The 23927-nt window shown below is 71.4% G+C and overlaps 2 protein-coding genes across 3 annotated transcripts; both read left to right on the top strand.

Annotated features, from left to right (window-relative positions):
• Positions 1-455: 455 nt before the first annotated feature.
• On the top strand, positions 456-4109 carry EIF3K (eukaryotic translation initiation factor 3 subunit K). 2 transcript variants are annotated; one of them, XM_075412326.1, is made up of 8 exons: positions 456-562; positions 1563-1661; positions 1744-1864; positions 2059-2133; positions 3481-3547; positions 3618-3695; positions 3776-3901; positions 4014-4109. In XM_075412326.1, the coding sequence occupies exons 1-8, from the start codon at positions 504-506 to the stop codon at positions 4043-4045; spliced, it is 657 nt and encodes a 218-aa protein (XP_075268441.1). In that variant the 5' UTR covers positions 456-503; the 3' UTR covers positions 4046-4109. The 2 variants fall into 2 exon arrangements, with proteins under 2 accessions (XP_075268441.1, XP_075268440.1); XM_075412325.1 differs by having other exon boundaries at positions 2053-2133.
• Positions 4110-4723: 614 nt separating this feature from the next.
• Positions 4724-23751, top strand: LOC142360026 (alpha-actinin-4-like). The gene is given in 24 exon segments (XM_075412324.1): positions 4724-4905; positions 10428-10542; positions 10666-10785; positions 11832-11918; positions 11993-12080; positions 12303-12381; positions 12468-12549; positions 12773-12858; positions 14086-14178; positions 14264-14494; positions 16631-16778; positions 17032-17182; positions 18881-18963; positions 18966-18988; positions 19077-19218; positions 19306-19431; positions 19434-19486; positions 19566-19700; positions 19816-19995; positions 20078-20093; positions 20096-20223; positions 20301-20381; positions 20872-21030; positions 23154-23751. Coding segments are annotated over 24 exon segments (2706 nt in total). The 5' UTR covers positions 4724-4764; the 3' UTR covers positions 23313-23751.
• Positions 23752-23927: the final 176 nt, after the last annotated feature.

Raw genomic sequence — 23927 nt, 5'->3', positions numbered from 1 at the left:
ACTGATCCCCCCCAGTGTGGGTGCGCTTCGGGTGAACGCTGGCTCCAGTCCAGCCCAGTTCGGCCCAGTTCAGCCCAGCCAAACCAGACCAAGAGCCCGCGCCCATACTGGGAAGCAGCACTGTGGGTGTGGCCTGGGTCGGTGGGCGTGGCCTGGCCCAGCGGGCGCCATCTGGCTCCATGGGCATGACCAGGCCCTGTGGGCGTGACCAGGATATGTGGGCGTGTCCTGGTTCTGTGGGCGGGTCCTGGTTCTGTGGGCGGAGCCCTGGCTGGTATGTGGGGGCGTGGCCTCTGCGTGTGGGCGGGGCCAGGGGGTATAACCCGCCTCCGCCTCTTCCCCCCCCCGCTTTCTGCGCCTGCGCGCCGCTCCTTCGCGTTTCCCCCTCCCCTCGAGTCCTCCACCGTCCCGTCATGCCCGGCGAGCGCCCGCGCCGGAAGCGGAAGTTGCCTCGCCCGCCGGAGCCCGGCACCGCCCTTCCGCTTCCGGCGGCACCGCGAGCCATGGCGCTGTTCGAGCAGATGCGGGCGAACGTGGGGAAACTGCTGCGGGGCATCGACCGGTACCGGCGGCGAGGGGCCGGGGGGGGCGCGGGGGGCAGCGCTCGGGGCCGCCATGGACCGGGACGGCAATGGCGGATGGAGCCGGGGAGGGGGGGGGGTGGGTGAAGGGGTGCCGGGGCCTGGGAGCGGGGCGGGGACCCCGGGAGCGGCGAGGGGGGGGCAGCGGGGCCTGGGAACGGGGGGTGCCGGGGCCTGGGAGCGGGGCGGGGACCCCGGGAGTGGCGAGGGGGGGGGCAGCGGGGCCTGGGAACGGGGGATGCTGGGGCCCGGGAGCGCTGCGGGGACCCCGGGAACGGCTCGGCGGCGGCCATCGGGGCCCGGGAGCGCTGCGGGGACCCCGGGAGCGGTGAGGGGGGGCAGCGGGGCCTGGGAACGGGGCGGGGGGGCAACGGGGCCGGGGAGCAGGGGGCGCTGGGGCCCCGGACCCTTGTAGGGACCCCGGGAGCGGGACGGGGGGAGCAGCAGGGCCCTGGAACGGGGGGTGCTGCGGCCCCGGAGTGCTGCGGGGACCCCGGGAGCAGGGGTGGGGGGCACAGCGGGGTCTGGGAGCGGGGTGGGGGGCGTAGCGGGGCCTGGGAACGGGGGGGTACTGGGGCCCCGGAGGCTTGCACGGGCCCTGGGAGCAGGGCAGGGGGGGCAGTGGGGCCCTGGAGCCCTGCAGGGACCCCGGAAGCAGGTCGGGGGAGGCAGCAGGGCCCGGGAGCAGGGGGCGCTGGGGCCCCGGACCTCTGTAGGGACCCCAGCAGCGGGTCAGGGGGGGCAGCAGGGCCCTGGGACTGGGGGTGCTGGGGCCCCAGAGTGCTTCAGGGACCCCGGGAGCAGGGGTGGGGAGCACAGCGGGGTCTGGGAGCGGGGTGGGGGGCGCAGCGGGGCCCGGGAATGGGGGGTGCCGAGGCCCCGGAGCGCTGCGGAGACCCCGGGAGCGGGGCAGGGGGTTCCAAGGCCTGGGGCCTGGCTGGTAACGGGGTCTCCCGGGGGACGCGGCCTCCCCTGCCGCAGGTACAACCCCGAGAACCTGGCCACGCTGGAGCGGTACGTGGAGACGCAGGCCAAGGAGAACGCCTACGACCTGGAGGCCAACCTGGCCGTGCTGAAGCTGTGAGCGGGGCCGCGGGGAGCGGGTTTGGAGGGGCTGGGGGGTCCCATCCGCAGCCCCCCGAACGCCCCGCTCCCCCCGCAGGTACCAGTTCAACCCGGCCTTCTTCCAGACGGCGGTGACGGCGCAGATCCTGCTGAAGGCGCTCACCAACCTCCCGCACACCGACTTCACGCTCTGCAAGTGCATGATCGACCAGGCCCACGTATCCGCCGCGCTGGGGGGGGGCACAGGGCCCGGCCCTGCCCCCCAGGGCCCTCCCCGCTGCCGGAGACGGGGGGTCGCCGAGCGGGAGACCCTGATGCAGGGGCTCTGGGGGGTGGTTTGGGGGAGCGGCAAAGGGGGGGTGGCGGCTCCGGGCCCCTCTCCCCGCGTTTCCCTTGACCCCCCCGGTCCCAGCAGGAGGAGAGGCCCATCCGGCAGATCCTGTACCTGGGGGAGCTGCTGGAGACCTGCCACTTCCAGTCCTTCTGGGTGGGTGTGGGGAGGGGGGGCTCCCCAGACCCGGGTGGGGGATGGGGGGGGCTCCCCAAACCCAGACACAGCCGGGGGGGCTCCCCGGACCCTTGTGAGGGGCAGGAGGGGCACCCCAGACCTGTGCAGAGGTTGAAGGAGCTCCCCAAACCTGGGCACGGGGTGCGGGGGGGGGGCAGCTCCCCAACCGCAGACACAGCTGGAGGGGCTCCCAAGACCCAGGTGAGGGGCAGGAGGGGCTCCCCAGACCCAGGAGGGGGGTGGAGGGGGGCTCCCCGGACTCAGGCAGGGGTGGGGGGGGCTCCCCAACCCCAGACAGAGCCGAGGGGTGTCCCCAGACCCAAGCAGAGGTGAAGGGGCTCCCCAAACTCAGACAGACCCAGGGTAGGGCTCCCCAAACCTAGGCAGGGCTGGAGAGGGGGGCTCCCCAAGCCCACACAGACTGAAGTGTGCTCCCCAGTCCCAGGCAGAGAGTGAGGGGGGCTCCCCAGACCCGGCAGGGTTGGATGGGGGGCTCCCCAACCCCAGACAGAGCTGGGGGGGCTCCCCAGACCCAGGTAAGGGTGGGGTGGGGGGCTCCCCAGACCCGAGCAGAGGTTGAAGGAGCTCCCCAGACCTGGGTGGGGGGTGGAGGGGGGCTCCCCAGACCCAGGCAGGGGTCAGGAGGGGCTCCCCAGACCCAGGCAGGGAGTGAGGGGGGGCTCCCCAGGCCTGGCAGGGTTGGGTGGGAGGCTCCCGAATCCCAGACAGAGCCGGGGAGGCTCCCCAGACCTGGGTAAGGGGGATGGGGGGGGGGGGGCTTCCCAAACCTATACAGAGTCGGGGGGGCTCCCCAGACCCGAGCAGAGGTTGAAGGAGCTCCTCAAACCCGGGCAGGGAGTGGGGGGGGGGGGGGGGGCTCCCCAAACCCAGACACAGCTGGGGGGGCTCCCCAAACCCAGACACAGCTGGAGGGGCTCCCCAAACCCAGGGGGGCTGGGGGGGGGCTCCCCAGACTCGAGCAGAGGTTGAAGAAGCTCCCCAGACCCGGGTGGGGGGTGGAGGGGGGCTCCCCAGACCCAGGCAGGGGTGGGTGAGGGGCTCTCCAGACCCAGATAGAGCCGGGGGGGGGGGGGTCTCTCCAAACCCAGTCAGTCCTGGGGGGGCTCCCCAGACCCGGGTAAGGGTGGGTGGGGGGCTCCCCAAACCCAGACAGAGCTGGGGGTGGTCCCCAGAACCGAGCAGAGGTGAAGGGGCTCCCCAAACGTGGGCGGGGGGGCTCCCCAAGCCCGGCAGAGATGGGGGGCTCCCCAGCGCTCGTTACCCAGCCCCCCCAGGGACGTTAACGACCTCCCCCCGCCCCCACAGCAAGCTCTGGATGAGAACATGGAGCTGCTGGACGGGATCACCGGCTTCGAGGACTCCGTGAGGAAATGTGAGGGGGTCTGGGGGGGCTGTGGGGGGGCTGGGGGGGCCGGCAGCTGACCTGGGGTCTCCTCCTGCAGTCATCTGCCACGTGGTGGGCATCACCTACCAGCACATCGACCGCTGGCTGCTGGCCGAGATGCTGGGGGACCTCTCGGGTAAGGGGGGGGCTCGGGGGGTGGGGAGGGGGCTGGGGGTGGGCAGGGGGCTGAAGCCCCTCCCCGTGTCCCCCCCCCAGAGGCCCAGCTGAAGGTGTGGATGAGCAAATACGGCTGGACGGAGCCGGAGCCCGGGCGCATCTTCATCTGCAACCAGGAGGAGAGCATCAAGCCCAAGAACATCGTCGAGAAGATCGACTTCGACAGTGGGTGTCGGGGCTTGGGGACCCCCCCCCCTCACCCTGGGGACCCCCCCCCTCACCCTGGGGACCCCCCCCCCAGGTCGGGGACCCCCTGACTCTCCTCCTTCTCCCGCAGGTGTCTCCAGCATCATGGCGTCCTCCCTCTGACCCCCCGTGTTTTACCGTCCCCCCTCGTTTTAACTCGGCTCCCCCAGTAAAGGAGAAGCCTCCAGGGCGCTGTGGTCCTTCGGGGGGCGGAGGGGGGCCCGGGGGGGTCACCGGGGCTCGGCGGGGGCAGAGGGGGCCCAGCTCGGCCCCTCCCGGGGGTTTTGGGGCACACAAAGTGGTGGGGAGGGGGGACCCCCCTCTATGGCTCTGGGGAGTGGGAGCACCGCTGCGGGAAGCCACGCCCCCAGCGCATAGCCACGCCCTCCGCTGCATGGCCACGCCCACTGCGTGAACATCATCCACTGCGCTGCTGCTCGGAGGAGCTGGATCCAGTCTGTGCACTGGGGGGGGGGTGGCGCGCTCATGAATATTAATGAGGGCGCAGCGCACTTACGGCAGTGGCGAGGGAAGCCGGCTCATTAATATTAATGCATTTTCCACGCCCCTTCGTGCATATTGGGGCTGGGTGAGGCAGCCGGCGCATGCGCCGTAGCGGGGAGGGGGGTGGCGGCGCGACGGGCGGTGGGCGGGGCCGCGGGCGGTGGGCGGGGCGCGGCGCCACGACGGGCGCTCCTGCCAGTGGGCGGGGCTGGCGGCGGGCGCGGCGCGCATGCGGGGCGGGCGGTGGGCGGGGCCGGTGGGGGGCGCGAGCGCGGCGCATGCGCGGCGGCGGCGCAGAGGCGGGCGGGCGGCCGAGGCGAGCGGAGCGGGGCAGCGCCATGGTGGATTACCACAGCGCCGGGCAGCCCTACCCCTACGGGGGCAACGGGCCCGGCCCCAACGGCGACTACATGGCCCAGGAGGACGACTGGGACCGCGACCTCCTCCTCGATCCCGCCTGGGAGAAGCAGCAGCGCAAGGTGGGCCCGGGGCAGGGGGGCCTGAGCGGGGGTCTGGGCCTGGGGGGGGGGGGCTGAGGGGAGCTCTGAGGCGTCTGGGCCTGGGGAGGGGGCTGAGGGGAGCTCTGAGGCGTCTGGGCCTGGGGGGGGGTTCTGAGGGACCCCTGAGGCGTCTGGGCCTGGGGGGGGATCTGGGACTGGGGGGGGAGCTCTGAGGGACCCCTGAGGTGTAACGGCCCGGGGGGGGAGCGTCTGGGACTGGCGGGGGAGCTCTGAGGGACCCCTGAGGTGTCACGGCCCGGGGGGGGGGCGTCTGGGACTGGGGGGGGAGCTCTGAGGGACCCCTGAGGCGTCACGGCCTGAGGGGGGGGGGGGGCGGGGAGGGCTGAGGGGATTCCTCAGTTGTCAGGGCCTTGGGGGGGCGGTCTGGGTCTGGGTCTGGCTGAGGGGACCTGAAGGTCCCTGAGGGGATAGGGCCTGTGGGGGGGGGTCACTGAGGGACCGCTGAGGCATCATGGCCTGAGGGGGCGGGGGCTGTAGGGCCAGGCTAGGGGTCCTGGGGGGGTCTCTGAGGGCAGGAAGTGCCGGGGGGAGCCCGTGAGGAGGGGGCGGCGGGGCCGGAGCAAGGCCCTGGCAGAGGAGGGAGGGGTGGGGGGGCTGGAGAGGACCTGGGTGATGGGGGGAGAGGGGTCTGAGGGGGGGGCACAGCGATCTGGGCGGTGCAGACCCCCCCCCAGGTAGGAAATAAGGGCACGGGGGAGGCTGTGCAGATGGGAGGGGGTGCTCGGGGGGGGTCCTGGGCTGGGCGAGGGGGGAGACCATTGGGGAGCTGCTCTTTGGGGGGGGCTGTGGGGGGCAAACAGCCCGGCCTCGGAGCATCCCACGTCCCCGGAGCCGCCAGCCGGAGGGAAGGATCCGCTCCCCAGGCCAGGAATGGGGAAACGAGGAGAAAGGGCGGTGGCGGGGAGGGGCAGGGCGAAAGGCACTGCAGGGGGGGGACGCCGCTCCTGGCACGCCCCGCACCGCCGCCAGAACCGGGGGAGCACGCGGGACCCCCGCTCTGCGCCGGGCATCGTGACAGAGCCGCTGGCCGCACCCGGGACCCGTCAGTCAGTGACCGGAGGGCGGCGTGGTGGCCGGCCACTGGTTCGGTTTAATTGCCCTAATTGCGAGTTAATTGGGAGGGAGCGGAGGGGTTCGGAGCCCGCAGGCGGAGGGGCCACGCGGCCGGCCGAAGGGCAGAGGAGCGGCGCGGGCGTGCGTCACCGCGCCGGCACCTCCGTCAGCTCGCGGACGCCAGCGCCGGCTGCCCCTTGCCGGAGCCACGCTGGGGTTTTGGTGTAAAAACAGCCAAAATCGGCGCTAACCAGCAGGCTTCGGGGCCGTCACAGCGCTTAGAAACTCCAGCTGCTTCGGCGGCCTCGTTAGCGTCGGGTGCAGGGCTGGCTAATGAGCAGGCTCCGAGCCCCCCTCGACGCCGCGGAGTTTGTCTCTGCAGCAGCTCTTCGTCGCTTCCTCCTCCTCCTCGGGCACGGAGCGGAAAGCCTCCGGCAGCGCCAGGAGGGCCGGGACCCGGCGTCCCCGAGGGCTCGGGGTCGGGGCTGTTCGGTGGCGGGCGGAGGAGCGGGCGGCGTTGGCAGCGGGTCCCCAACGTCAGTCGTCCTGGAGCGGGGTTGTGTCTGTCCGGCCTCGGGGGAAGCACGGACGCCCCGGGAGAGGGGGCACGGCGACGAGCTTCCAGGCTGGGACACGTCGGACAGCGGGGCGCGATCCGCCGGCATCCCCCCGTCCGTCCTGGCGTCCCCCCGTCCGTCCCGGCACCGGCAAACACACCGGGGGGGAAAAATGGAGGTGGCTGCCGGCGCGCGGCCCGCAACAGGCGGGCGCCGGAGAAATAACCCGGGCGAAAATACGGTGTCCTTGAGGCCCGCGGGGCGATAACGAGCCCGCGGGGCGATAACGAGCCCGCGGGGCGGTGGCGAGCGCGGCGCGGGGGGTGCTCGTCCCGCCGGGGCTTAACGAACGCGCTAACGAGGGCGGCCGCTCGCTGCCCTGCCGGATTCTTGGGCTCGCTCCAAAGCCCAAACATCCGGAGCCTTCCGCCTCCTCGGGAAGCGTCGCCGGCCGGGGGCCGCGCCTCGAAACCCTCCCCGGCGCGCCGCGGACCCCGCCTCGCCCTCGCCGCCGGCGGGAACCGGGCGTGCGGAGACGCCCGAGCCCCTGCCGGGCGTCCCGGATCTCTCGTTTGGAAATAATCCGCCGGGTTAATCCGCGCCGAGGCGGCTCTGCGGGACGGCGGGTCGCTTACCTGGCCCCCGCTGCCGCGCGTGGGTGACGCGAGGAGCCGGGGGAACGCCGCAACGGGGCGACGGATCCCGGCTAACGAGGGGTCGGGGAACGGGGGGGGGGTGCCGGATGGCGCTGGATCCTCGGCTAACGAGGAGGACGGACGGATGGGGGTCGGGGAGTGGCCACGCCTGATTTTGGGGAGGAAACCGGTGGATTCGGCCCTGGCAGAGGTTCCCCGTCGCTTCCCCTGGTCCCACGGGCCGAGCGCTTCCAGGAGCTGGGGATTTATTCGAGCCCTGGGAAGGTTCCGGTGGGAATCCCTCCGGGAAGCCGCTGCAGGCTGGGTACCCGGCCGTGCCGGAGCCGGCACCGAGCTCCTCGGCCTCGCTCGCCCTCGAACGGAGCCGGGAGCGCCGCCCCTTCGCCTCTGCACCCCCTCGGACCCCCGGATTCGGGGCGGGCGCCGGACCCCGGCGCGCCGGACCCCGGCCAGGGTTTCCCCCGCCGCCGTCGGCCTCCGAGTTGGCCGTTTTCTCCCCAAACGCCCGGCCGAGAGCCAAATAAGGGCAAAGAATGAGGAGAATCCCCGCGGGGTGCGGCGGTCGCCCGGCCGGCCGGTAACGACGCCCCGCTAACGAAGCCAGGGCGGGGGGCGTTGCTCCTCAGCACCCCGCTTCCCCCCCATCTGCGGGAGAAGACCCTCGTTCCTCCTGATTTCTGTTAATTTTTTTCCCCGTGCTCTGGCTCGGCGAAGGAAAAGCAGCTCCAGCAGCGCGCTGAGCCGTTAGCCACCCTAATTAGCGGTCCCGCTAATTGCCGGCCTGGGCTGAGGCTCTGCAGACCGGGCCCTGGCGCTGGGCAGCGCCTGTTTCTTCTCCTCCGGAGCTTTGTTTAGTCTGACGAGCCGGCCGACAACTCGAGCGCTAACGAGCATCCCACCAGCGGCCCTAACGAAGCGGTGGGTGCTGCCAGACCGCCCGTCGCCCACCCTGGGGGTCTCCCAGGGGCGATGGCGGCTCCCAGCGTGGCTGGGTTTTACCCAAAACTCCAGAAATGAGCCCGAAATCCGCGCCCCGCGCTCCGCTCCGCTCCCTCCCGCCGCGGACCGCGCCCGCCGGCCAGAAAAGGCAATTTCGGCGCGACCCAGCCGCCCGATTCCGGCAGATTTCTAAATAAAGCCGTTTTTTCTTCGTTTGTTTTCAGAACAGATTGTTGTCGGCGGTGACCTCATGGAAAAACACCGCCGGGGTCCTGCCCGTGAACTTCCCCGCGTAAACAAGCACCCGGGCGCGCGCCGCGGCCCCGAGGACGGCGCGGGGGCTTTCGGCCGCGCTTCCCCGCGGGGCTAAAGTCCGCGCCGGCGTTGGCCTTCAAAGGGAACCGGGCTGCAAGGAGCGTGGCCGGGCAGGTGCAGAGCCGAGCCACGCTCCGACAAGCCCCCCGAAACCCCCCAAACTGGGGGGGGAAAAGCAAGGCGGGGGGGTCTCCGGGCGCGCTCCCCCCAGCCCCGCGCCCCGCAAGGTTTTCGGGCGTCGCGGGACGCGCGGCCGCGGCGCGGGGCCACCTTTCCGTCCCCGACAAAGGCGGCTTTGACACAATGCCTGGAAAGCAGCCCCCCCCCTGCCCCCTCCCCGGCGCCGCCGCGGGAAGGAAATTCCAGAAGCGTGCGCGGAATCGCCTGGTTTTAGTGACTTTTTATTCGCGGCGCCTGGCTGCGGGGACGCGGCCCCGGCCGCCGTTTGGGCTCAATCCGCCGGGTTTTAGCGAACGGGCGCCGGGCAGCTCAGCCCCCGGTTGGGATTTGGGGTCCGCTCCGGGGGCGCGGGTGCCCCCCAGTTGGGATCTGGGGGGTCTGGGGACGGCGAGGGCCGAGCCCAGCGCGCGGCGCGGCATTCCCGGAGGTGGGAATCTGTCGTCTGCCGAGGCAGTGAGCCGCCGGGGAGGTTTTGGGCGCGTCCAGAGGCTTTTTATTGCTTTCTGCGCCTATTTTTAACTCCCCGGGCTGTTTCCATAGCGTTTGGGAAACGAGCGCGGGGCTCGGCGCGCCGGGGGGGCTGCGGCACGTCGGCTCGGCCGCGGGGAAGCCGAAATCCTCCACGGATGGGGTTTTATTCCAGATATGGGGCTGGGGGCTGCCTTCACCGCCGGCGTACGGCGGGGTTTTGCCGCAGACGGGGTTTTATTCCAGATTTGGGGCCGGGGGCTGCCTTCGCCGCCGGCGTACGGCGGGGTTTCGCCGCAGACGGGGTTTTATTCCAGGTTTGGGGCCGGGGGCTGCCTTCGCCGCCGGCGTACGGCGGGGTTTCGCCGCAGACGGGCGCGATGCGGCTCTGGCGTCGCCGTCTCCACGTGCCGGGGCTCGCTGCGCCCGGACACGCCTGGCAGCGGCCGTCGCCGCGGTTCAGGGACGCCTGACGGGCGCGGGGCCGCGATACGCAGCCCGGGAACACCCTCGGATCGACCTCGCTGCGGCCGTCGCGCCGAGCTGGCCCCGGGGCAAGCCGCAGAGGCGGCCCAGCGCGCCCGGAGCGCCGAATCGCGACGTCCCGGGGTAGGAAAAATGGTTTTTTTCCAAGCGCCGGGGTGCCTGGCGCGCTCTCGGTGCCGGCGTCTGCTCCTCCCGGCGCGGAGCTGTCGCTGCGGCATCCCCCGGCCGTGCCACGGGGGTCCCCGAGCGGGCAGCGGGACCCCCCGAAACCGAACCGGGGGGCAGCGGGAGCGATCGCCGTTGCGCTCGGTTGCCGGGGGTTTGTTCCCCCCGACCCCGAGCGCGGCAGCTCCGCGGTGCCGGCGTCCGAGCCGTTCTGCGCAGGCAGAGCCGCGGGTTCAGGCCGCGGTCCGGCAGCGTGCGGGGGTCCGCGGGGGAACTGCGGGATCCGGGGGGGGGGCCCCGAGCCGCGTCCCGGGGCCTCGGCGCAGGAATCTGCTCCGCTTGCACTTCGGCGCCGTGACCTCGGCAAATATTTGTGTCCGAGGGGGAGGACGGAGCGGAAGAAGCTCTCCCCGCGCTGGCAGCGAGCCGGAAAATCCACCCCCGGCTCCCGAGCCGCGACGAGAGCGGGGCCGGGGACGCGCCGCGTCCCGATTTCCCTGTTTGTTGGGCAGAAACAACGCCTGGTCCGGGGTTTGGCAGCAGCGCGGGGCACAGGGGGCCTGGGGGGGACACACGCGGCGAGTCGAGCCCCCGCAAAGCGGCGGTCGGCGCTGAGGGGTCCCCGCTCTGACCGCCCCCCTTCCCCGCCGCGTCCCCGCAGACCTTCACGGCTTGGTGCAACTCCCACCTGCGGAAGGCCGGCACGCAGATCGAGAACATCGACGAGGATTTCCGCGACGGCCTCAAGCTGATGCTGCTGCTGGAGGTGATTTCAGGTCAGTCCCGCGACCGAGTTTCGCCGCCGGCGCAGCCCCGGGGTTTTATCGCCGCGTTTCGGTGCGCGAGGCGAGTCCCCCGGCCCGCGGCCTCCCGTCATCGCGCCGGCTTCTCCGTCGCAGGGGAGCGGCTGCCGAAACCGGAGCGGGGGAAGATGCGGGTGCACAAGATCAACAACGTCAACAAGGCCCTGGACTTCATCGCCAGCAAGGGCGTCAAGCTGGTCTCCATCGGCGCCGAGGGTGAGCCCCGTGACGCGCGCGGCGCCGCGGGGCCCTGGCGCTCGGCCGGACGGGCGCGGCGCAGCCGGTATTTCGAGGGCGGCATCGCTCGCCGCGGGCGGCCGTGAGTCACGGCGCCGTGCCCGGCGTGGGTTCATCGCCCCGCGGCTGAGTCAGCGGGGAGGTGCCGCCCCGCACGCGGGCCGCGTCCCGCCGTCGAGGCCGTTGCGCTTTCGCCGGGCACGGCGAGCTGCGGGCCGGCGGCCGGAGCCAGCCCCGGCGTCTCGCCGGCCGCCATCGGCTGGCAGCGCTCGGCGGAGGAGCCCGGCGTTGGTGCCGGAGAAGCGTTGCGGTTTCGGCTGCAGAATTGCTCCCATTCGACGAGGATCCCCGATTCTCCGCGGTCCCGGGGCTCGGCTGCAGCTGTGCCCGTTCCACCCCCGCACGCAGAGCAGAAATCTTTTTGCTCGGCGGAGCGGAGCGTGCCCGGCATCCAGGGCTCGGCGCGGTGCCGTTGCCGTCCCGTTGAATTCCCCCTCCGGGGTCTCCACGCTCCTCCCCGCGGCCGGGGGAGAGGAATTCCCGGTCCGTGCGGCAGCCGGGACCGCTCGCCTCCGGGTTCCCTCGCCGCGGGCCGCCCCGCGGCGGCGGGGTGGGTTTGGCCAGGGCCGCGTTTGGCAGCGGCTCACCCTGCGGAGCCGGTTCCGGAGGAGGCTGCGGGGCCGCGGCTCGCTCCCGGCTTTGATGTCTCGCCGGCTGGCGTCGCTTCCCCCGCTGGGGAAGTCGGCCCGTTCCTGAAACCGGTGCGTGCCCCAACCGGTGCCGCGATGCGAGGGCGCGGCGGGCGTTACGACAGCCGCTATCCCCACCGGAGTCGTCCCACGCGCCGGCCAGACCCCGAGCATCTCGGCCTCATCCCGCCGCGATGAGGAGAAACGTGGCCTCGGGTCATCCGGGAGAGCCCGAGCTTCCCCGGCAGCGCCGCGCCGGGTCGGGGTGCGTCGCGTCGGGAAGGGCCGGCGGCCGCGCTGATCGTCCCCCGCCCCGTTCCCCCCTTGGCCTTCCAGAGATCGTCGACGGCAACGCTAAGATGACGCTGGGCATGATCTGGACCATCATCCTCCGCTTTGCCATCCAGGACATCTCGGTGGAAGGTGAGGGGGCGGCCGCGCCGCGCGCCCAGCCGGCTCCCCGGCGCCGGTGGCTCAGCGGCCGCGTCCCCCCGCAGAGACCTCGGCCAAGGAGGGCCTGCTGCTGTGGTGCCAGAGGAAGACGGCTCCCTACAAGAACGTCAACGTCCAGAACTTCCACATCAGGTAACCCCCTCCTCCGCCGGCTCCGCGCGCCGAGCCCCCGCCGGCGACGCTTTCCACGCGGCTGGGACGGGAGAACGCGGCTCCGGCCGTTTTGCTGCGGCCGGGGAGATTTGCCCCTTCCCGGGGGGTTTTTCCGGGATCCGGGGAGCGAATCGAGGCGCTGGGGGTCCCGTGCGGGCGCGCCGCAGCCGCGGGGCCCTCACTCTACCCCGTCTCCGGCAGCTGGAAGGACGGCTTGGCCTTCAACGCCCTGATCCACAGACACAGGCCGGAGCTGATCGAGTACGACAAGCTCCGAAAGGTGAAACGCTGAACGCCGAGCTTCGAGGCGCGCGCGTCGCCCCGCGGCCCTCGCTCCTCCTCGTTAGCTCGGTCTCCTCTCCGCAGGACGACCCGGTGACGAACCTCAACAACGCCTTCGAGGTGGCGGAGAAGTACCTGGACATCCCCAAGATGCTGGACGCGGAGGGTAAGCTCTCGGGGCCGCGGCTTCGGGGACGGTGCAGCTCTCGGCTGCCGCTGGGTGGAAAGGAGCTTCCCGGCGCGGCTCGGGGCGCGCTCCCGGAGGCCGAGCCGCCGAGCAGGGCAGCACCGGCCCCGGCGCCGCTCGCTCCCCGCCGCTGCCTGCCCGAGGGCCTCGAGGCGTCCGGCGCCGCCGCTTCACCGCTCTCCCCCCCTTTCTCCCCGCGCAGATATCGTGGGCACGCTCAGGCCCGACGAGAAGGCCATCATGACGTACGTTTCCTGCTTCTACCACGCTTTCTCGGGCGCGCAGAAGGTGAGCTCGGCTGAAGGCGTCGGTAATTAACGCCGCGGGCTAATTGGGGCGGCTGGGGAATCGAGGCTCTGCGCGGCCGCGGGCGTCTAACGAAGGCCGGGGTTAATTGGCTGCCTGCGCGGACCCCCGTGTGCGGCGAACCCGGCTGAGCCGTACCCGGCACCGCGGCTAACCTGGTTTATCCATACCTGGCACTGTGGTTAACCTGGTTTAGCCATACCTGGCAGTTTGGTTAACCCGGTTTAGCCGTACCCGGCACCGTGGCTAACCCGGCTGAGCTGTACCCGGCACCGTGGTTAACCCGGTTTAGCCTTACCCGGCACCGTGGTTAACCCGGTTTAGCCTTACCCGGCACCGTGGTTAACCCGGTTTAGCCGTACCCGGCACCGTGGTTAACCCGGCTGAGCTGTACCTGGCACCGTGGTTAACTCGGTTTAGCCATACCCGGCACCGTGGTTAACCCAGTTTAGCCGTACCCGGCACCGTGCTTAACCTAGTTGAGCCGTACCGGGCACCGTGGTTAACCCGGCTGAGCCATACCCGGCACCGTGGTTAACCCAGTTTAGCCATACCCAGCACCGTGGTTAACCTGGTTTAGCCATACCCGGCACCGTGGTTAACCCAGTTTAGCCATACCCAGCACCGTGGTTAACCTGGTTTAGCCGTACCCAGCACCGTGGTTAACCCGGTTTAGCCATACCCAGCACCATGGTTAACGTGGCTGAGCCGTACCCGGCAGCGTGGTTAACCCGGTTTAGCCATACCCAGCTCCGTGGTTAACTGGCTGAGCCGTACCCAGCAGTGTGGTTAACCCGGTTTAGCCATACCCAGCACTGTGTTTAAGCCGGCTGAGCTGTACCCGGCACCGTGGTTAACCCGGTTTAGCCGTACCTGGCAGCGTGGTTAACCCGGTTTAGCCGTACCCGGCACTGTGGTTAACCCGGTTTAGCCGTACCCGGCACCATGGTTAACCCGGCTGAGCCGTACCCGGCACCGTGGCTGCGCGCGGAGCAGCGTCCCCGGGCGGGCAGCGGGGACAGGAGGCCGCCGGGGCAGCGGGGCTTCACGCTGGGGACGCCGAGCCCGCCTCGTCCGCGGAGCCGCGGTGACGCCTGGCCCGCGGTGCCGCCCGTGACGGGCTGCGTCTGCTCCGGCCTGGTGGGCTGGGGCGCCGCGGCCCCCCCGGCTCTGATCCCCCCCCTCCCCACGCTGCCCCTTCACCCCCAGGCCGAGACGGCGGCGAACCGCATCTGCAAGGTGCTGGCCGTCAACCAGGAGAACGAGCACCTGATGGAGGACTACGAGAAGCTGGCGTCTGACGTAAGCCACGGCCACGGCGGGGACCCCGCACCCCTCTGCCCGGCGTGTCCCCCACCCCGCCGACCACCGTCCCCCCTCCCCGCAGCTGCTGGAGTGGATCAAGCGCACCATCCCCTGGCTGGAGGACCGCAGCCCGCAGAAGACCATCCAGGAGATGCAGCAGAAGCTGGAGGACTTCCGCGACTACCGGCGCGTCCACAAGCCGCCCAAGGTGCAGGAGAAGTGCCAGCTGGAGATCAACTTCAACACCCTGCAGACCAAGCTGCGGCTCAGCAACCGGCCCGCCTTCATGCCCTCCGAGGGGAGGATGGTCTCGGTGAGCTGGGGGGGGCAGGGGGTGCCCCCCTGCACTCCCGGGGGGGTCTGGGGGGCGGGGGTTGCTCTTCGGCTGCTCCCAGAACCCGCGGCGGTGTGGGACGGGGACCCCAACACGGCCAGGGCAGCCTCGGAGGGGCGCGGGCGTGGGGATGGGGGGGACCCCGGGGCCATTGATGTGGGGAGGAGGAGGGGACCCCGGGGCTGTCGGTGTGGGGAGGAGAGTGGGGACCCTGGGGTCATCGGTGTGAGGAGGAGGGGGGTCCCCGGGGCTATTGATGTGGGGAGGAGGAGGAGTACCCCAGGGCCTTCGGCGTGGGGAGGACAGGGGGACCCCGGGGACATCAGCATGGGGAGAGCTGTCGGTGTGAGGAGGAAAGGGGGACCCCGGGGCCATTGATGTGGGGAGGAGGAGGGGACCCCGGGGCTGTCGGTGTGGGGAGGAGAGTGGGGACCCTGGGGTCATCGGTGTGAGGAGGAGGGGGGTCCCCGGGGCTATTGATGTGGGGAGGAGGAAGGGTACCCCAGGGCCTTCGGCGTGGGGAGGACAGGGGGACCCCGGGGACATCAGCATGGGGAGAAGGGGGGGACCCCGGGGACATCAGCATGGGGAGAAGGGGGGGACCCCGGGGTCATCGGTGTGAGGAGGACAGGAGGACCCCAGGGCCATCAGTGTGGGGAGAAGGGGGGGACCCCGGGGCTGTCGGTGTGGGGAGGAGGGTGGGGACCCCGGGGTCGTCGGTGTGAGGAGGAGGAGGGGACTCTGGGGCTGTCAATGTGGGGAGGAAGGGGGGGACCTCAGCGTCATTGCTGTGAGGAGGAGGGGGGGGACCCCAGGGCTATTGGTGCGGGGAGGAGGGGGGGGACCCCAGGGCTATTGGTGCGGGGAGGAGGGGGGGGACCCCAGGGCCTTCAGCGTGGGGAGGACAGGAGGACCCCAGGGCCATCAGCATGGGGAGAAGGGGGGGACCCTGGAGCCATTGGTGTGGGGTGGAGGGGACCCTGGAGGGTACTCTGGGGCTATCGGCGTGGGGAGGAGAGGGGGGACCCCAGGACCCATTGATGTGGGGAGGAAGAGGGGACCCCAGAGCCATCAACGTGGGGAGGAAGGGAGGGACCCTGGGGTTATCGGCGTGGGGAGGAAAGGGGGGACCCCAGGGCCATTGATGTAGGGAGCAGGGGACCCCGGGGCCATCGGGATGGGGAAGAGGGGATCCCCGGGGCTGTCGGTGTGGGGATGAGGGGACCCCAAGGACTGTTGGCGTGGGGAGGAGGGGGGGGACCCTGGGGCCATCAGCATGGGGAGGTGGGGGGGACCCCGGGGCCATTGATGTGGGGAGGAGGGGAGCCCCAGGGCCAGCAACATGGGGACAAGGGGACCCCAAGGGCTGTTGGCATGGGGAGGAGGGGGGGACCCTGGGGCCATTGATGTGGGGAGGAAGAGGGGGACCCCGGGGCCATTGATGTGGGGAGGAGGGGAGCCTCAGGGCCATCAGCATGGGGACAAGGGGGACCCCAAGGGCTGTTGGCATGGGGAGGAGGGGGGGACCCTGGGGCCATTGATGTGGGGAGGAGGAGGGGTACCCCAGGGCCTTCGGCGTGGGGAGGACAGGGGGATCCCGGGGACATCAGCGTGGGAGAAGGGGGGGACCCCGGGGCTGTCAGTGTGGGGAGGAGGGGGGGAACCCCAGGGTCATTGGTGTGAGGAGGACAGGGGGACCCCAGGGCCATCAACGTGGGGAGGAAGGAGGGGACCCTGGGGCTATCGGCATGGGGAGGAAAGGGGGGACCCCAGGGCCATTGATGTAGGGAGCAGGGGACCCCGGGGCCATCGGGATGGGGAGGAGGGGATCCCCAGGGCTGTCGGTGTGGGGATGAGGGGGACCCCAAGGACTGTTGGCGTGGGGAGGAGGGGGGGGACCCTGGGGCCATCAGCATGGGGAGGTGGGGGGGACCCCGGGGCCATTGATGTGGGGAGGAGGGGAGCCTCAGGGCCATCAGCATGGGGACAAGGGGACCCCAAGGGCTGTTGGCATGGGGGAGGAGGGGGGGACCCTGGGGCCATTGATGGGGGGAGGGAGGGGGGGGACTCCAGAGCCGCAGGCCAGGGGTCCGCTGAGCCCCCCGCCCTCCGCAGGACGTCAACACGGGCTGGCAGCAGCTGGAGCAGGCAGAGAAGGGCTACGAGGAGTGGCTGCTGAACGAGATCCGGCGCCTGGAGCGCCTTGACCACCTGGCCGAGAAGTTCCGCCAGAAGGCGTCCATCCACGAGGCCTGGACCGACGGTGGGTGCCACCGGGGCGGGGTGGGGGGGTCCACCAGGGCAGGGGGGGGGGTCTACCAGCCCCCCAGAACACCCAGCGCAGCCCTGCAGCAGCGCCTTGACCCTGGCAGAGCCCGCAGCGTCCCCTCTCCCCCCCCCGTCCCACCCTGCCGCGTTTTGGGGACGCTCTGCGCCGTTTCGGGGTTCCTGGGGGGGAAGCGGCGTGCCTGGGGGTGGGGGCGCGGTGCCAGCCCCCCCCTCGCCGCCCGCCGCAGGCAAGGAGGCGATGCTGACGCGGAAGGACTACGAGGCGGCCACGCTGTCGGACATCAAGGCGCTGATCCGGAAGCACGAAGCCTTCGAGAGCGACCTGGCCGCGCACCAGGACCGCGTGGAGCAGATCGCCGCCATCGCCCAGGAGCTGAAGTGCGTCCGCGTGCCCCCCAGCGCCCCGGGGACCCCCGAACGAGCACCCAGGGGACCCCTGAACACCCCCAGGGACCACCCAACGCCCCAGGGACCCCTGAATGAGCACCCCGGGGACCCCTGAATGCCTTGGGGACTCCTGAATGAGCACCCCGGCAACCCCTGAACACCTCAGGGGACCCCTGAATGAGCACCCCCAGGGACCCCTGAACACCCCAGGGACCCCCCAATGCCCCAGGGACCCCCGAATGAGCACCCCGGGGATCCACGAATGCCATGGGGACCCCCGAACGAGCACCCCGGCAACCCCCTGAACACCCCAGGGACCCCCCAACGCCCCAGGGACCCCTGAATGAGCACCCCGGGGACCCCTGAACACCCCAGGGACCACCCAATGCCCCCGGGGACCCCCCGAATGAGCACCCCGGGGACCCCTGAATACCCCAGGGACCACCCAATGCCCCAGGGACCCCTGAATGAGCACCCCAGGGACCCCTGAACACCCCAGGGACCCCCCAATGCCCCAGGGACCCCTGAATGCCTTGGGGACCCCCTGAATGAACACCCCCAGGGGACCCCTGAACCACCCCAGGGACCACCCAACGCCCCAGGGACCCCTGAATGCCCCAGGAACCCGCACATGAACACGCCAGGGGACCCCTGAACGCCCCAGGGACCCCCAAATGAGCACCCCAGGGACCCCCAAATGAGCACCCCAGGGACCCCCGAACGCCCCAGTGGACCCCCGAATGAACCTCCAGGGACCCCCAGATGAACACCCCAGGGTCCACAAATGAACACCCTAGGGACCCCTGAAAACCCCAGGGACCCCCAAATGAACACCCTGGGGACCCCTGAATGCCCCAGGGACCCCCGAACACCCCAGGGTCCCCAAATGAACACCCCTGGGGACCCCTGAACACCCCAGGGACCCCCAAATGAACACCGTAGGGACCCCCAAACACCCCAGGGACCCCCAAATGAACACCCCAGGGACCCCCTGAACACCCTGGGGACCCCCAAACACCCCGAGGTCCCCAAATGAACACTCTAGGGACCCCTGAAAACCCTGGGGACCCCTGAACGCCCAGGGACCCCCGAACACCCCAGGGTCCCCCAAATGAACACCCCAGGGTCCCAAATGAACACCCCAGGGACCCCCCGAACACCCTGGGGACCCCCGAACACCCCAGGGTCCCCAAATGAACACCGTAGGGACCCCCAAACACCCCAGGGTCCCCAAATGAACACCCCGGGGACCACCCGAACACCCTGGGGACCCCCAAACACCCCAGGGTCCCCAAATGAACACCCTAGGGACCCCTGAAAACCCCAGGGACCCCCAGATGAACACCCCAGGGACCCCCGAACACCCCAGGGTCCCCAAATGAACACCCTGGGGACCCCTGAACACCCCAGGGACCCCTGACTGGGGACCCTGGGGAGCCCCAGACGAACGCCCCGGGACACCTCACCCCTTCCTCCCCTGCGACCCCCCTCCGTGCCGGGGGTCTCGCAGCAGGCCCCGCGCCGGCGGGCTCCGCACAGAGCCGCCATTGTCCTGCCCGTCCCTTCCCCCTCCGGGGGGCTCGGAGCGGGGCGCAGGGGCACGCCGCCGGAAGGGAGCCGAGCGGTGGTCCCCCCGAGCCCCCCCGCGGCCCTCCACGCCGCTGCGTGTGTCCCCGCCGCACCCCGCAGCGAGCTGGATTACTACGACTCGCCCAGCGTCAACGCCCGGTGCCAGAAGATCTGCGACCAGTGGGACGTGCTGGGCGCCTTGACCCACAGCAGGAGGAGGCCCTCGAGGTGAGCCCGGACCCCCCCGCCCCGGGGAGGGGGGACACGCTGGGTCTGGGGGCTCCCCAGACCCTCCTGACCCCCCACCCCCCGACAGAAAACGGAGAAGCAGCTGGAGACGATCGACGAGCTGCACCTGGAGTACGCCAAGAGGGCAGCGCCCTTCAACAACTGGATGGAGAGCGCGATGGAGGACCTGCAGGACATGTTCATCGTCCACACCACCGAGGAGATCGAGGTGCGGCGGCGGCTGGGGGGGCCGTGGGATCCGCCGCCGCGCGACCCCAACCCTGAGCCCCCCGCCGCCTCCTCCTCCTCCCGCAGGGGCCTCATCGCCGCTCACGACCAGTTCAAGTCGACGCTGCCCGACGCCGACAAGGAGCGCGAGGCCATCTTGGGCATCGAGCGCGAGGCGCGGCGCGGCGCAGACCTCCACGGCATCAAGCTCTCCGGCGACAACCCTACACCTCCGTCACGCCGCACGTCATCAACTCCAAGTGGGAGCGGGTGAGCGCAGCGGCGGAGGGGTCGGTGCCACGGGGGGGCTCGGCGGCCCGGCGGCCCCTCCAGCGCCGTCTCGCCGCAGGTCCAGCAGCTGGTGCCGAAGCGGGACCGCGCCTTGCTGGACGAGCAGAGCAAGCAGCAGTCCAACGAGCGCTTGCGGCGGCAGTTCGCCGGCCAGGCCAACGTCGTGGGGCCCTGGATCCAGACCAAGATGGAGGTGAGGGCTCGCCCGCACGGCCTCCCTTTTCGGCAGTGTCGGTCGCGGCGCGGCGCGGGCGCGGGTGCGCGGCGGGGGGGTGGCTGGGAGCCTGAGGCCACCCGCCACGCGGCAGGAGATCGGGCGCATCTCCATCGAGATGAACGGCACGCTGGAGGACCAGCTGGAGCACCTGAAGCGCTACGAGCGCAGCATCGTCGACTACAAACCCAACCTGGACCTGCTGGAGCAGCAGCACCAGCTCATCCAGGAGGCCCTCATCTTCGACAACCAGCACGCCAACTACACCATGGAGGTGGGCGCCCGCCGCTGCGGCGTTGGGGGGGGTCGGCGACGCCCCACCGGCGTCCCCCCCAACCACGCCGCTCGCCCCGCAGCACATCCGCGTGGGCTGGAGCAGCTCCTGACCACCATCGCCCGCACCATCAACGAGGTGGAGAACCAGATCCTGACGCGTGACGCCAAGGGCATCAGCCAGGAGCAGATGCAGGAGTTCAGGGCCTCCTTCAACCACTTCGACAAGGTGGGGCCGGGCCCCCCCCCGCCCACGGCGAGCCCCCCGCCCCCCGCTAACGGCGTCTCTCCCGCGCCGCGGCGCAGGACCACGGCGGCGCGCTGGGCCCCGAGGAGTTCAAGGCCTGCCTCATCAGCCTGGGCTACGACGTGGAGAACGACCGGCAGGTACCCGCCGCTCTTCCTCCCTCCCCAACCCGCGCTCTTCCTCCCCGCGTCCGCGCTGGATCCTTGCCGACCGCCGCTCTGACTGCGTCTCTGCCTCCCTTCCCTGCCTCGCTGCCCTTCCTCTTCCTCCTCCTCCTCCTCCTCTCCTCTCCGCGGCCGGCTCTCTCTCTCCTCCTCCTCTTCGGCCTCTCGGAGCAGAAGCGCGGGGAAACGTGGACGCCGATGACTTCCGAGCTCTGCTCATCTCCGCGGGATGCAGCCTGGTACGCTCTCTGCTCCTTCTTCCCCCTCCACCCCCTTTTTTTTATTCCCCCCCCCCCAACTTTTTTCCCTTTCCGATCTTTTCTCCGCCGCTGCGCAGGTCGGGAACGCGGCCGCGGCGATCGCGGAGCAGCCGGGACCTCCCCTCCCCGCGCGGCCGAGGGGGTCTCGGGGTCCGAGCTCCGCCGCCCGCACCCCCCACCTCACCGCAGCCCCCTCTGCCCCCCAGGGTGACGCCGAGTTCAGCCGCATCATGAGCGTGGTGGACCCCAACGGCAGCGGCAGCGTCACCTTCCAGGCCTTCATCGACTTCATGTCGCGGGAGACCACCGACACCGACACGGCCGACCAGGTCATCGCCTCCTTCAGGGTCCTGGCCGGGGACAAGGTCAGCCCGCGGCGCGGCCGACGGGGGGTCCGCGGGGCCATTGGGGGGTCCGTGGGGCCATTGGGGGGTCTGTGGGGCCATCGAGGGGGTCTGTGGGGCCATCGGGGGGGTCTGTGGGGCCATCGGGGGGGGTCTGTGGGGCGATCGGGGGGGTCTGTGGGGCGATCAGGGGGGTCTGTGGGGTGACTGGGGGTCCATGGGGTGACTGGGGTCTGCGGGGCGACTGGGGGTCCGTGGGGTGACTGGGGGTCTGCGGGGCGACTGGGGGTCTGTGGGGTGACTGGGGGTCCGCAGGGCGACCGACTGGGGGTCCGTGGGGTGACTGGGGGTCCGCAGGGTGATCGGGGGGTCCGTGGGGCGATCGGGGGGGTCCGTGGGGCGATCGAGGGGCTGCAGGGTGACCGACTGGGGGTCCGTGGGGGTGACTGGGGGTCTGTGGGGTGACCGACTGGGGTCCGTGGGGCGATCAGGGGGTCCGCGGGGCCATCGGGGGGGGTCTGCGGGGCGATCGGGGGTCTGCGGGGGCGATCGAGGGACTGCAGGGGTGACCGACTGGGGGTCTGTGGGGCGACTGGGGGTCTGTGGGGCGACTGGGGGTCCGCAGGGTGACCGACTGGGGGGTCCGTGGGGTGACTGGGGGTCCGCGGGGTGATCAGGGGGGTCTGTTGGGGCGACTGGGGGGTCCGCGGGGCGATCGAGGGGCTGCAGGGCGACCGACTGGGGGTCTGCGGGGTGACCGACTGGGGGTCCGTGGGGCGATCAGGGGGTCCGTGGGGCAATCGGGGGGTCCGCGGGGCCATCGGGGGGGTCTGTGGGGCGATCGGGGCGGTCTGTGGGGCAATTAGGGGGTCCGCGGGGCGATCGAGGGGCTGCAGGGCGACCAACTGGGGGTCCGTGGGGAGACTGGGGGTCTGCAGGATGACCAACTGGGGGTCCGTGGGGCGATCAGGGGGTCCGCAGGGTGATCGGGGGGTCTGTGGGGCAATCGGGGGGTCCACGGGGCGATCGAGGGGCTGCAGGGTGACCGACTGGGGGTCCGTGGGGTGACTGAGGGTCTGTGGGGTGACTGGGGGTCTGTGGGGTGACTGGGGGTCCGCAGGGTGACCGACTGGGGGTCCATGGGGCGATCGGGGGGGTCCATGGGCGATCGGGGGGGTCTGTGGGGCAATCGGGGGGGTCCACAGGGTGACCGACTGGGGGTCCGTGGGGGTGACTGAGGGTCTGTGGGGTGACTGGGGGTCCGCAGGGCGATCGAGGGTCCTCAGGACGATTGCAGGTCCATGGGGCAACTGACTGGGGGGCCGTGGGGCGACTGGGGGTCCATGAGGCGATCGGGGGTCCATGGGGCGACCAACTGGGGGTCTGTGGGGCGATTGCAGGTCTGTGGGGTGACCAACCGGGGGGTCCATGGGTGACTGGGGGTCCATGGGGCAATCAGGGGGTCCATGGGGCGATCAGGGGGTCCACGGGGTGACTGGGGGTCCATGGGGTGACTGGGGGTCCGCAGGGCGATGGGGGTCCGCGGGGTGATCGAGGGTCCGCGGGGCGATTGCAGGTCCACGGGGCGACTGGGGGGCCGTGGGGTGACTGGGGTTCATGGGGCCATCAGGGGGTCCATGGGGCGATCAGGGGGTCCACGGGGCGACTGGGGGTCCGTGGGGTGACTGGGGGGTCCGCAGGGCGATCGAGGGGCTGCAGGGTGACTGACTGGGGGTCCATGGGGTGACTGGGGGTCCGTGGGGTGACTGGGGGTCTGTGGGGTGACTGGGGGTCTGCGAGGCGACTGGGGGTCCGCAGGGTGACCGACTGGTGGTCCGTGGGGTGACTGAGGGTCTGTGGGGTGACTGGGGGTCTGTGGGGCAATCGGGGGGTCCGTGGGGCCATCGGGGGGGTCTGTGGGCGATCGGGGGGGTCCGTGGGGCGATCAAGGGGCTGCAGGGCGACTGACTGGGGGTCTGCGGGGCGACTGGGGGTCTGCGGGGCGATTGCAGGGCCGCGGGGCGACCGATCATGGGGCCGCGGGGCGACCGATTGGGGGTCCACAGGCGGACCGGGGCTCCAGGGGGTGATCAGGGGGGAAAGGGGGGTCCGCGGGGGTGCTGACCCCACCCTGCCCCCCCCAGAACTACATCACGGCGGAGGAGCTGCGGCGGGAGCTGCCCCCCGAGCAGGCGCAGTACTGCGTCGCCCGCATGGCTCCCTACCAGGGCCCCGACGCCGTCCCCGGCGCCCTGGACTACAAATCCTTCTCCACCGCGCTCTACGGCGAGAGCGACCTCTGAGGTGCGGCCCCCCCCCCACCCCGCACACCCCCCCCCACCACGTAGCCCCCCCCCCTGCCACGCAGCACCCACCGCCACCCCCCGGGGAGGGGGCGTGGGGAGAGGCCCCCCCCCAGCTCGCCGCACCGCACCCGCCGCGCACCTATGCAACGATCGGTTTGGGGGGGGGGCCAGGGGGGGTCCGCGGCCCCCCCCGCCCCGGGCGCAGATGGTTATTTTTATGAAGATAAAACCCCCTTATTTTTTCACCGGGGGGGTCCGGGGCAGCCCCCCACCCTCTCTAATTTATGCCTCTCGCGGCGGAACGCTGGGTTGGGGGGTGGGGGGCTCTGCCGCAGCGTGGGGGGGCTCAGCCCGGCGCAGCCCCCCCCCCCCCCCCAGCCTGGGAGCGGGGGTTGGTTTTTCTGAGGACCAAAAATTGAAAAAAAAAAAAAAAAAAGGCAAAAAAAATGCAAAAAAAAAATGAAAACAACCCACCCAGCCCCCGGTTTGCAGCCCCCACGCGAGGCCCCCCCGGCGCTGCGGAGCCTTCCAGAGCCGGGGGGCACGGGGACCCCCAGGGCTGGGATCCCCACAGTCGGGACCCCCATGGCCAGGACCCCCCATGGCTGGGAC

Source organism: Opisthocomus hoazin, unplaced genomic scaffold (assembly GCF_030867145.1).
Source record: "Opisthocomus hoazin isolate bOpiHoa1 unplaced genomic scaffold, bOpiHoa1.hap1 HAP1_SCAFFOLD_42, whole genome shotgun sequence".
Lineage (NCBI taxonomy): Eukaryota > Metazoa > Chordata > Aves > Opisthocomiformes > Opisthocomidae > Opisthocomus > Opisthocomus hoazin.
The sequence above is the reverse complement of the archived record's forward strand: the minus strand, read 5'-3'. Positions and strand labels throughout refer to the sequence as shown.

Bases quoted from the DNA above. Each gene is read 5' to 3' on its own strand.
- EIF3K (XM_075412325.1), top strand. From the start codon at position 504: ATGGCGCTGTTCGAGCAGATGCGGGCGAACGTGGGGAAACTGCTGCGG. The intron at 563-1,562 runs GTACCGGCGGCG...CCCCTGCCGCAG, and splicing joins CTGCTGCGGGGCATCGACCG to GTACAACCCCGAGAACCTGG. The intron at 3,696-3,775 runs GTAAGGGGGGGG...TCCCCCCCCCAG, and splicing joins GATGCTGGGGGACCTCTCGG to AGGCCCAGCTGAAGGTGTGG.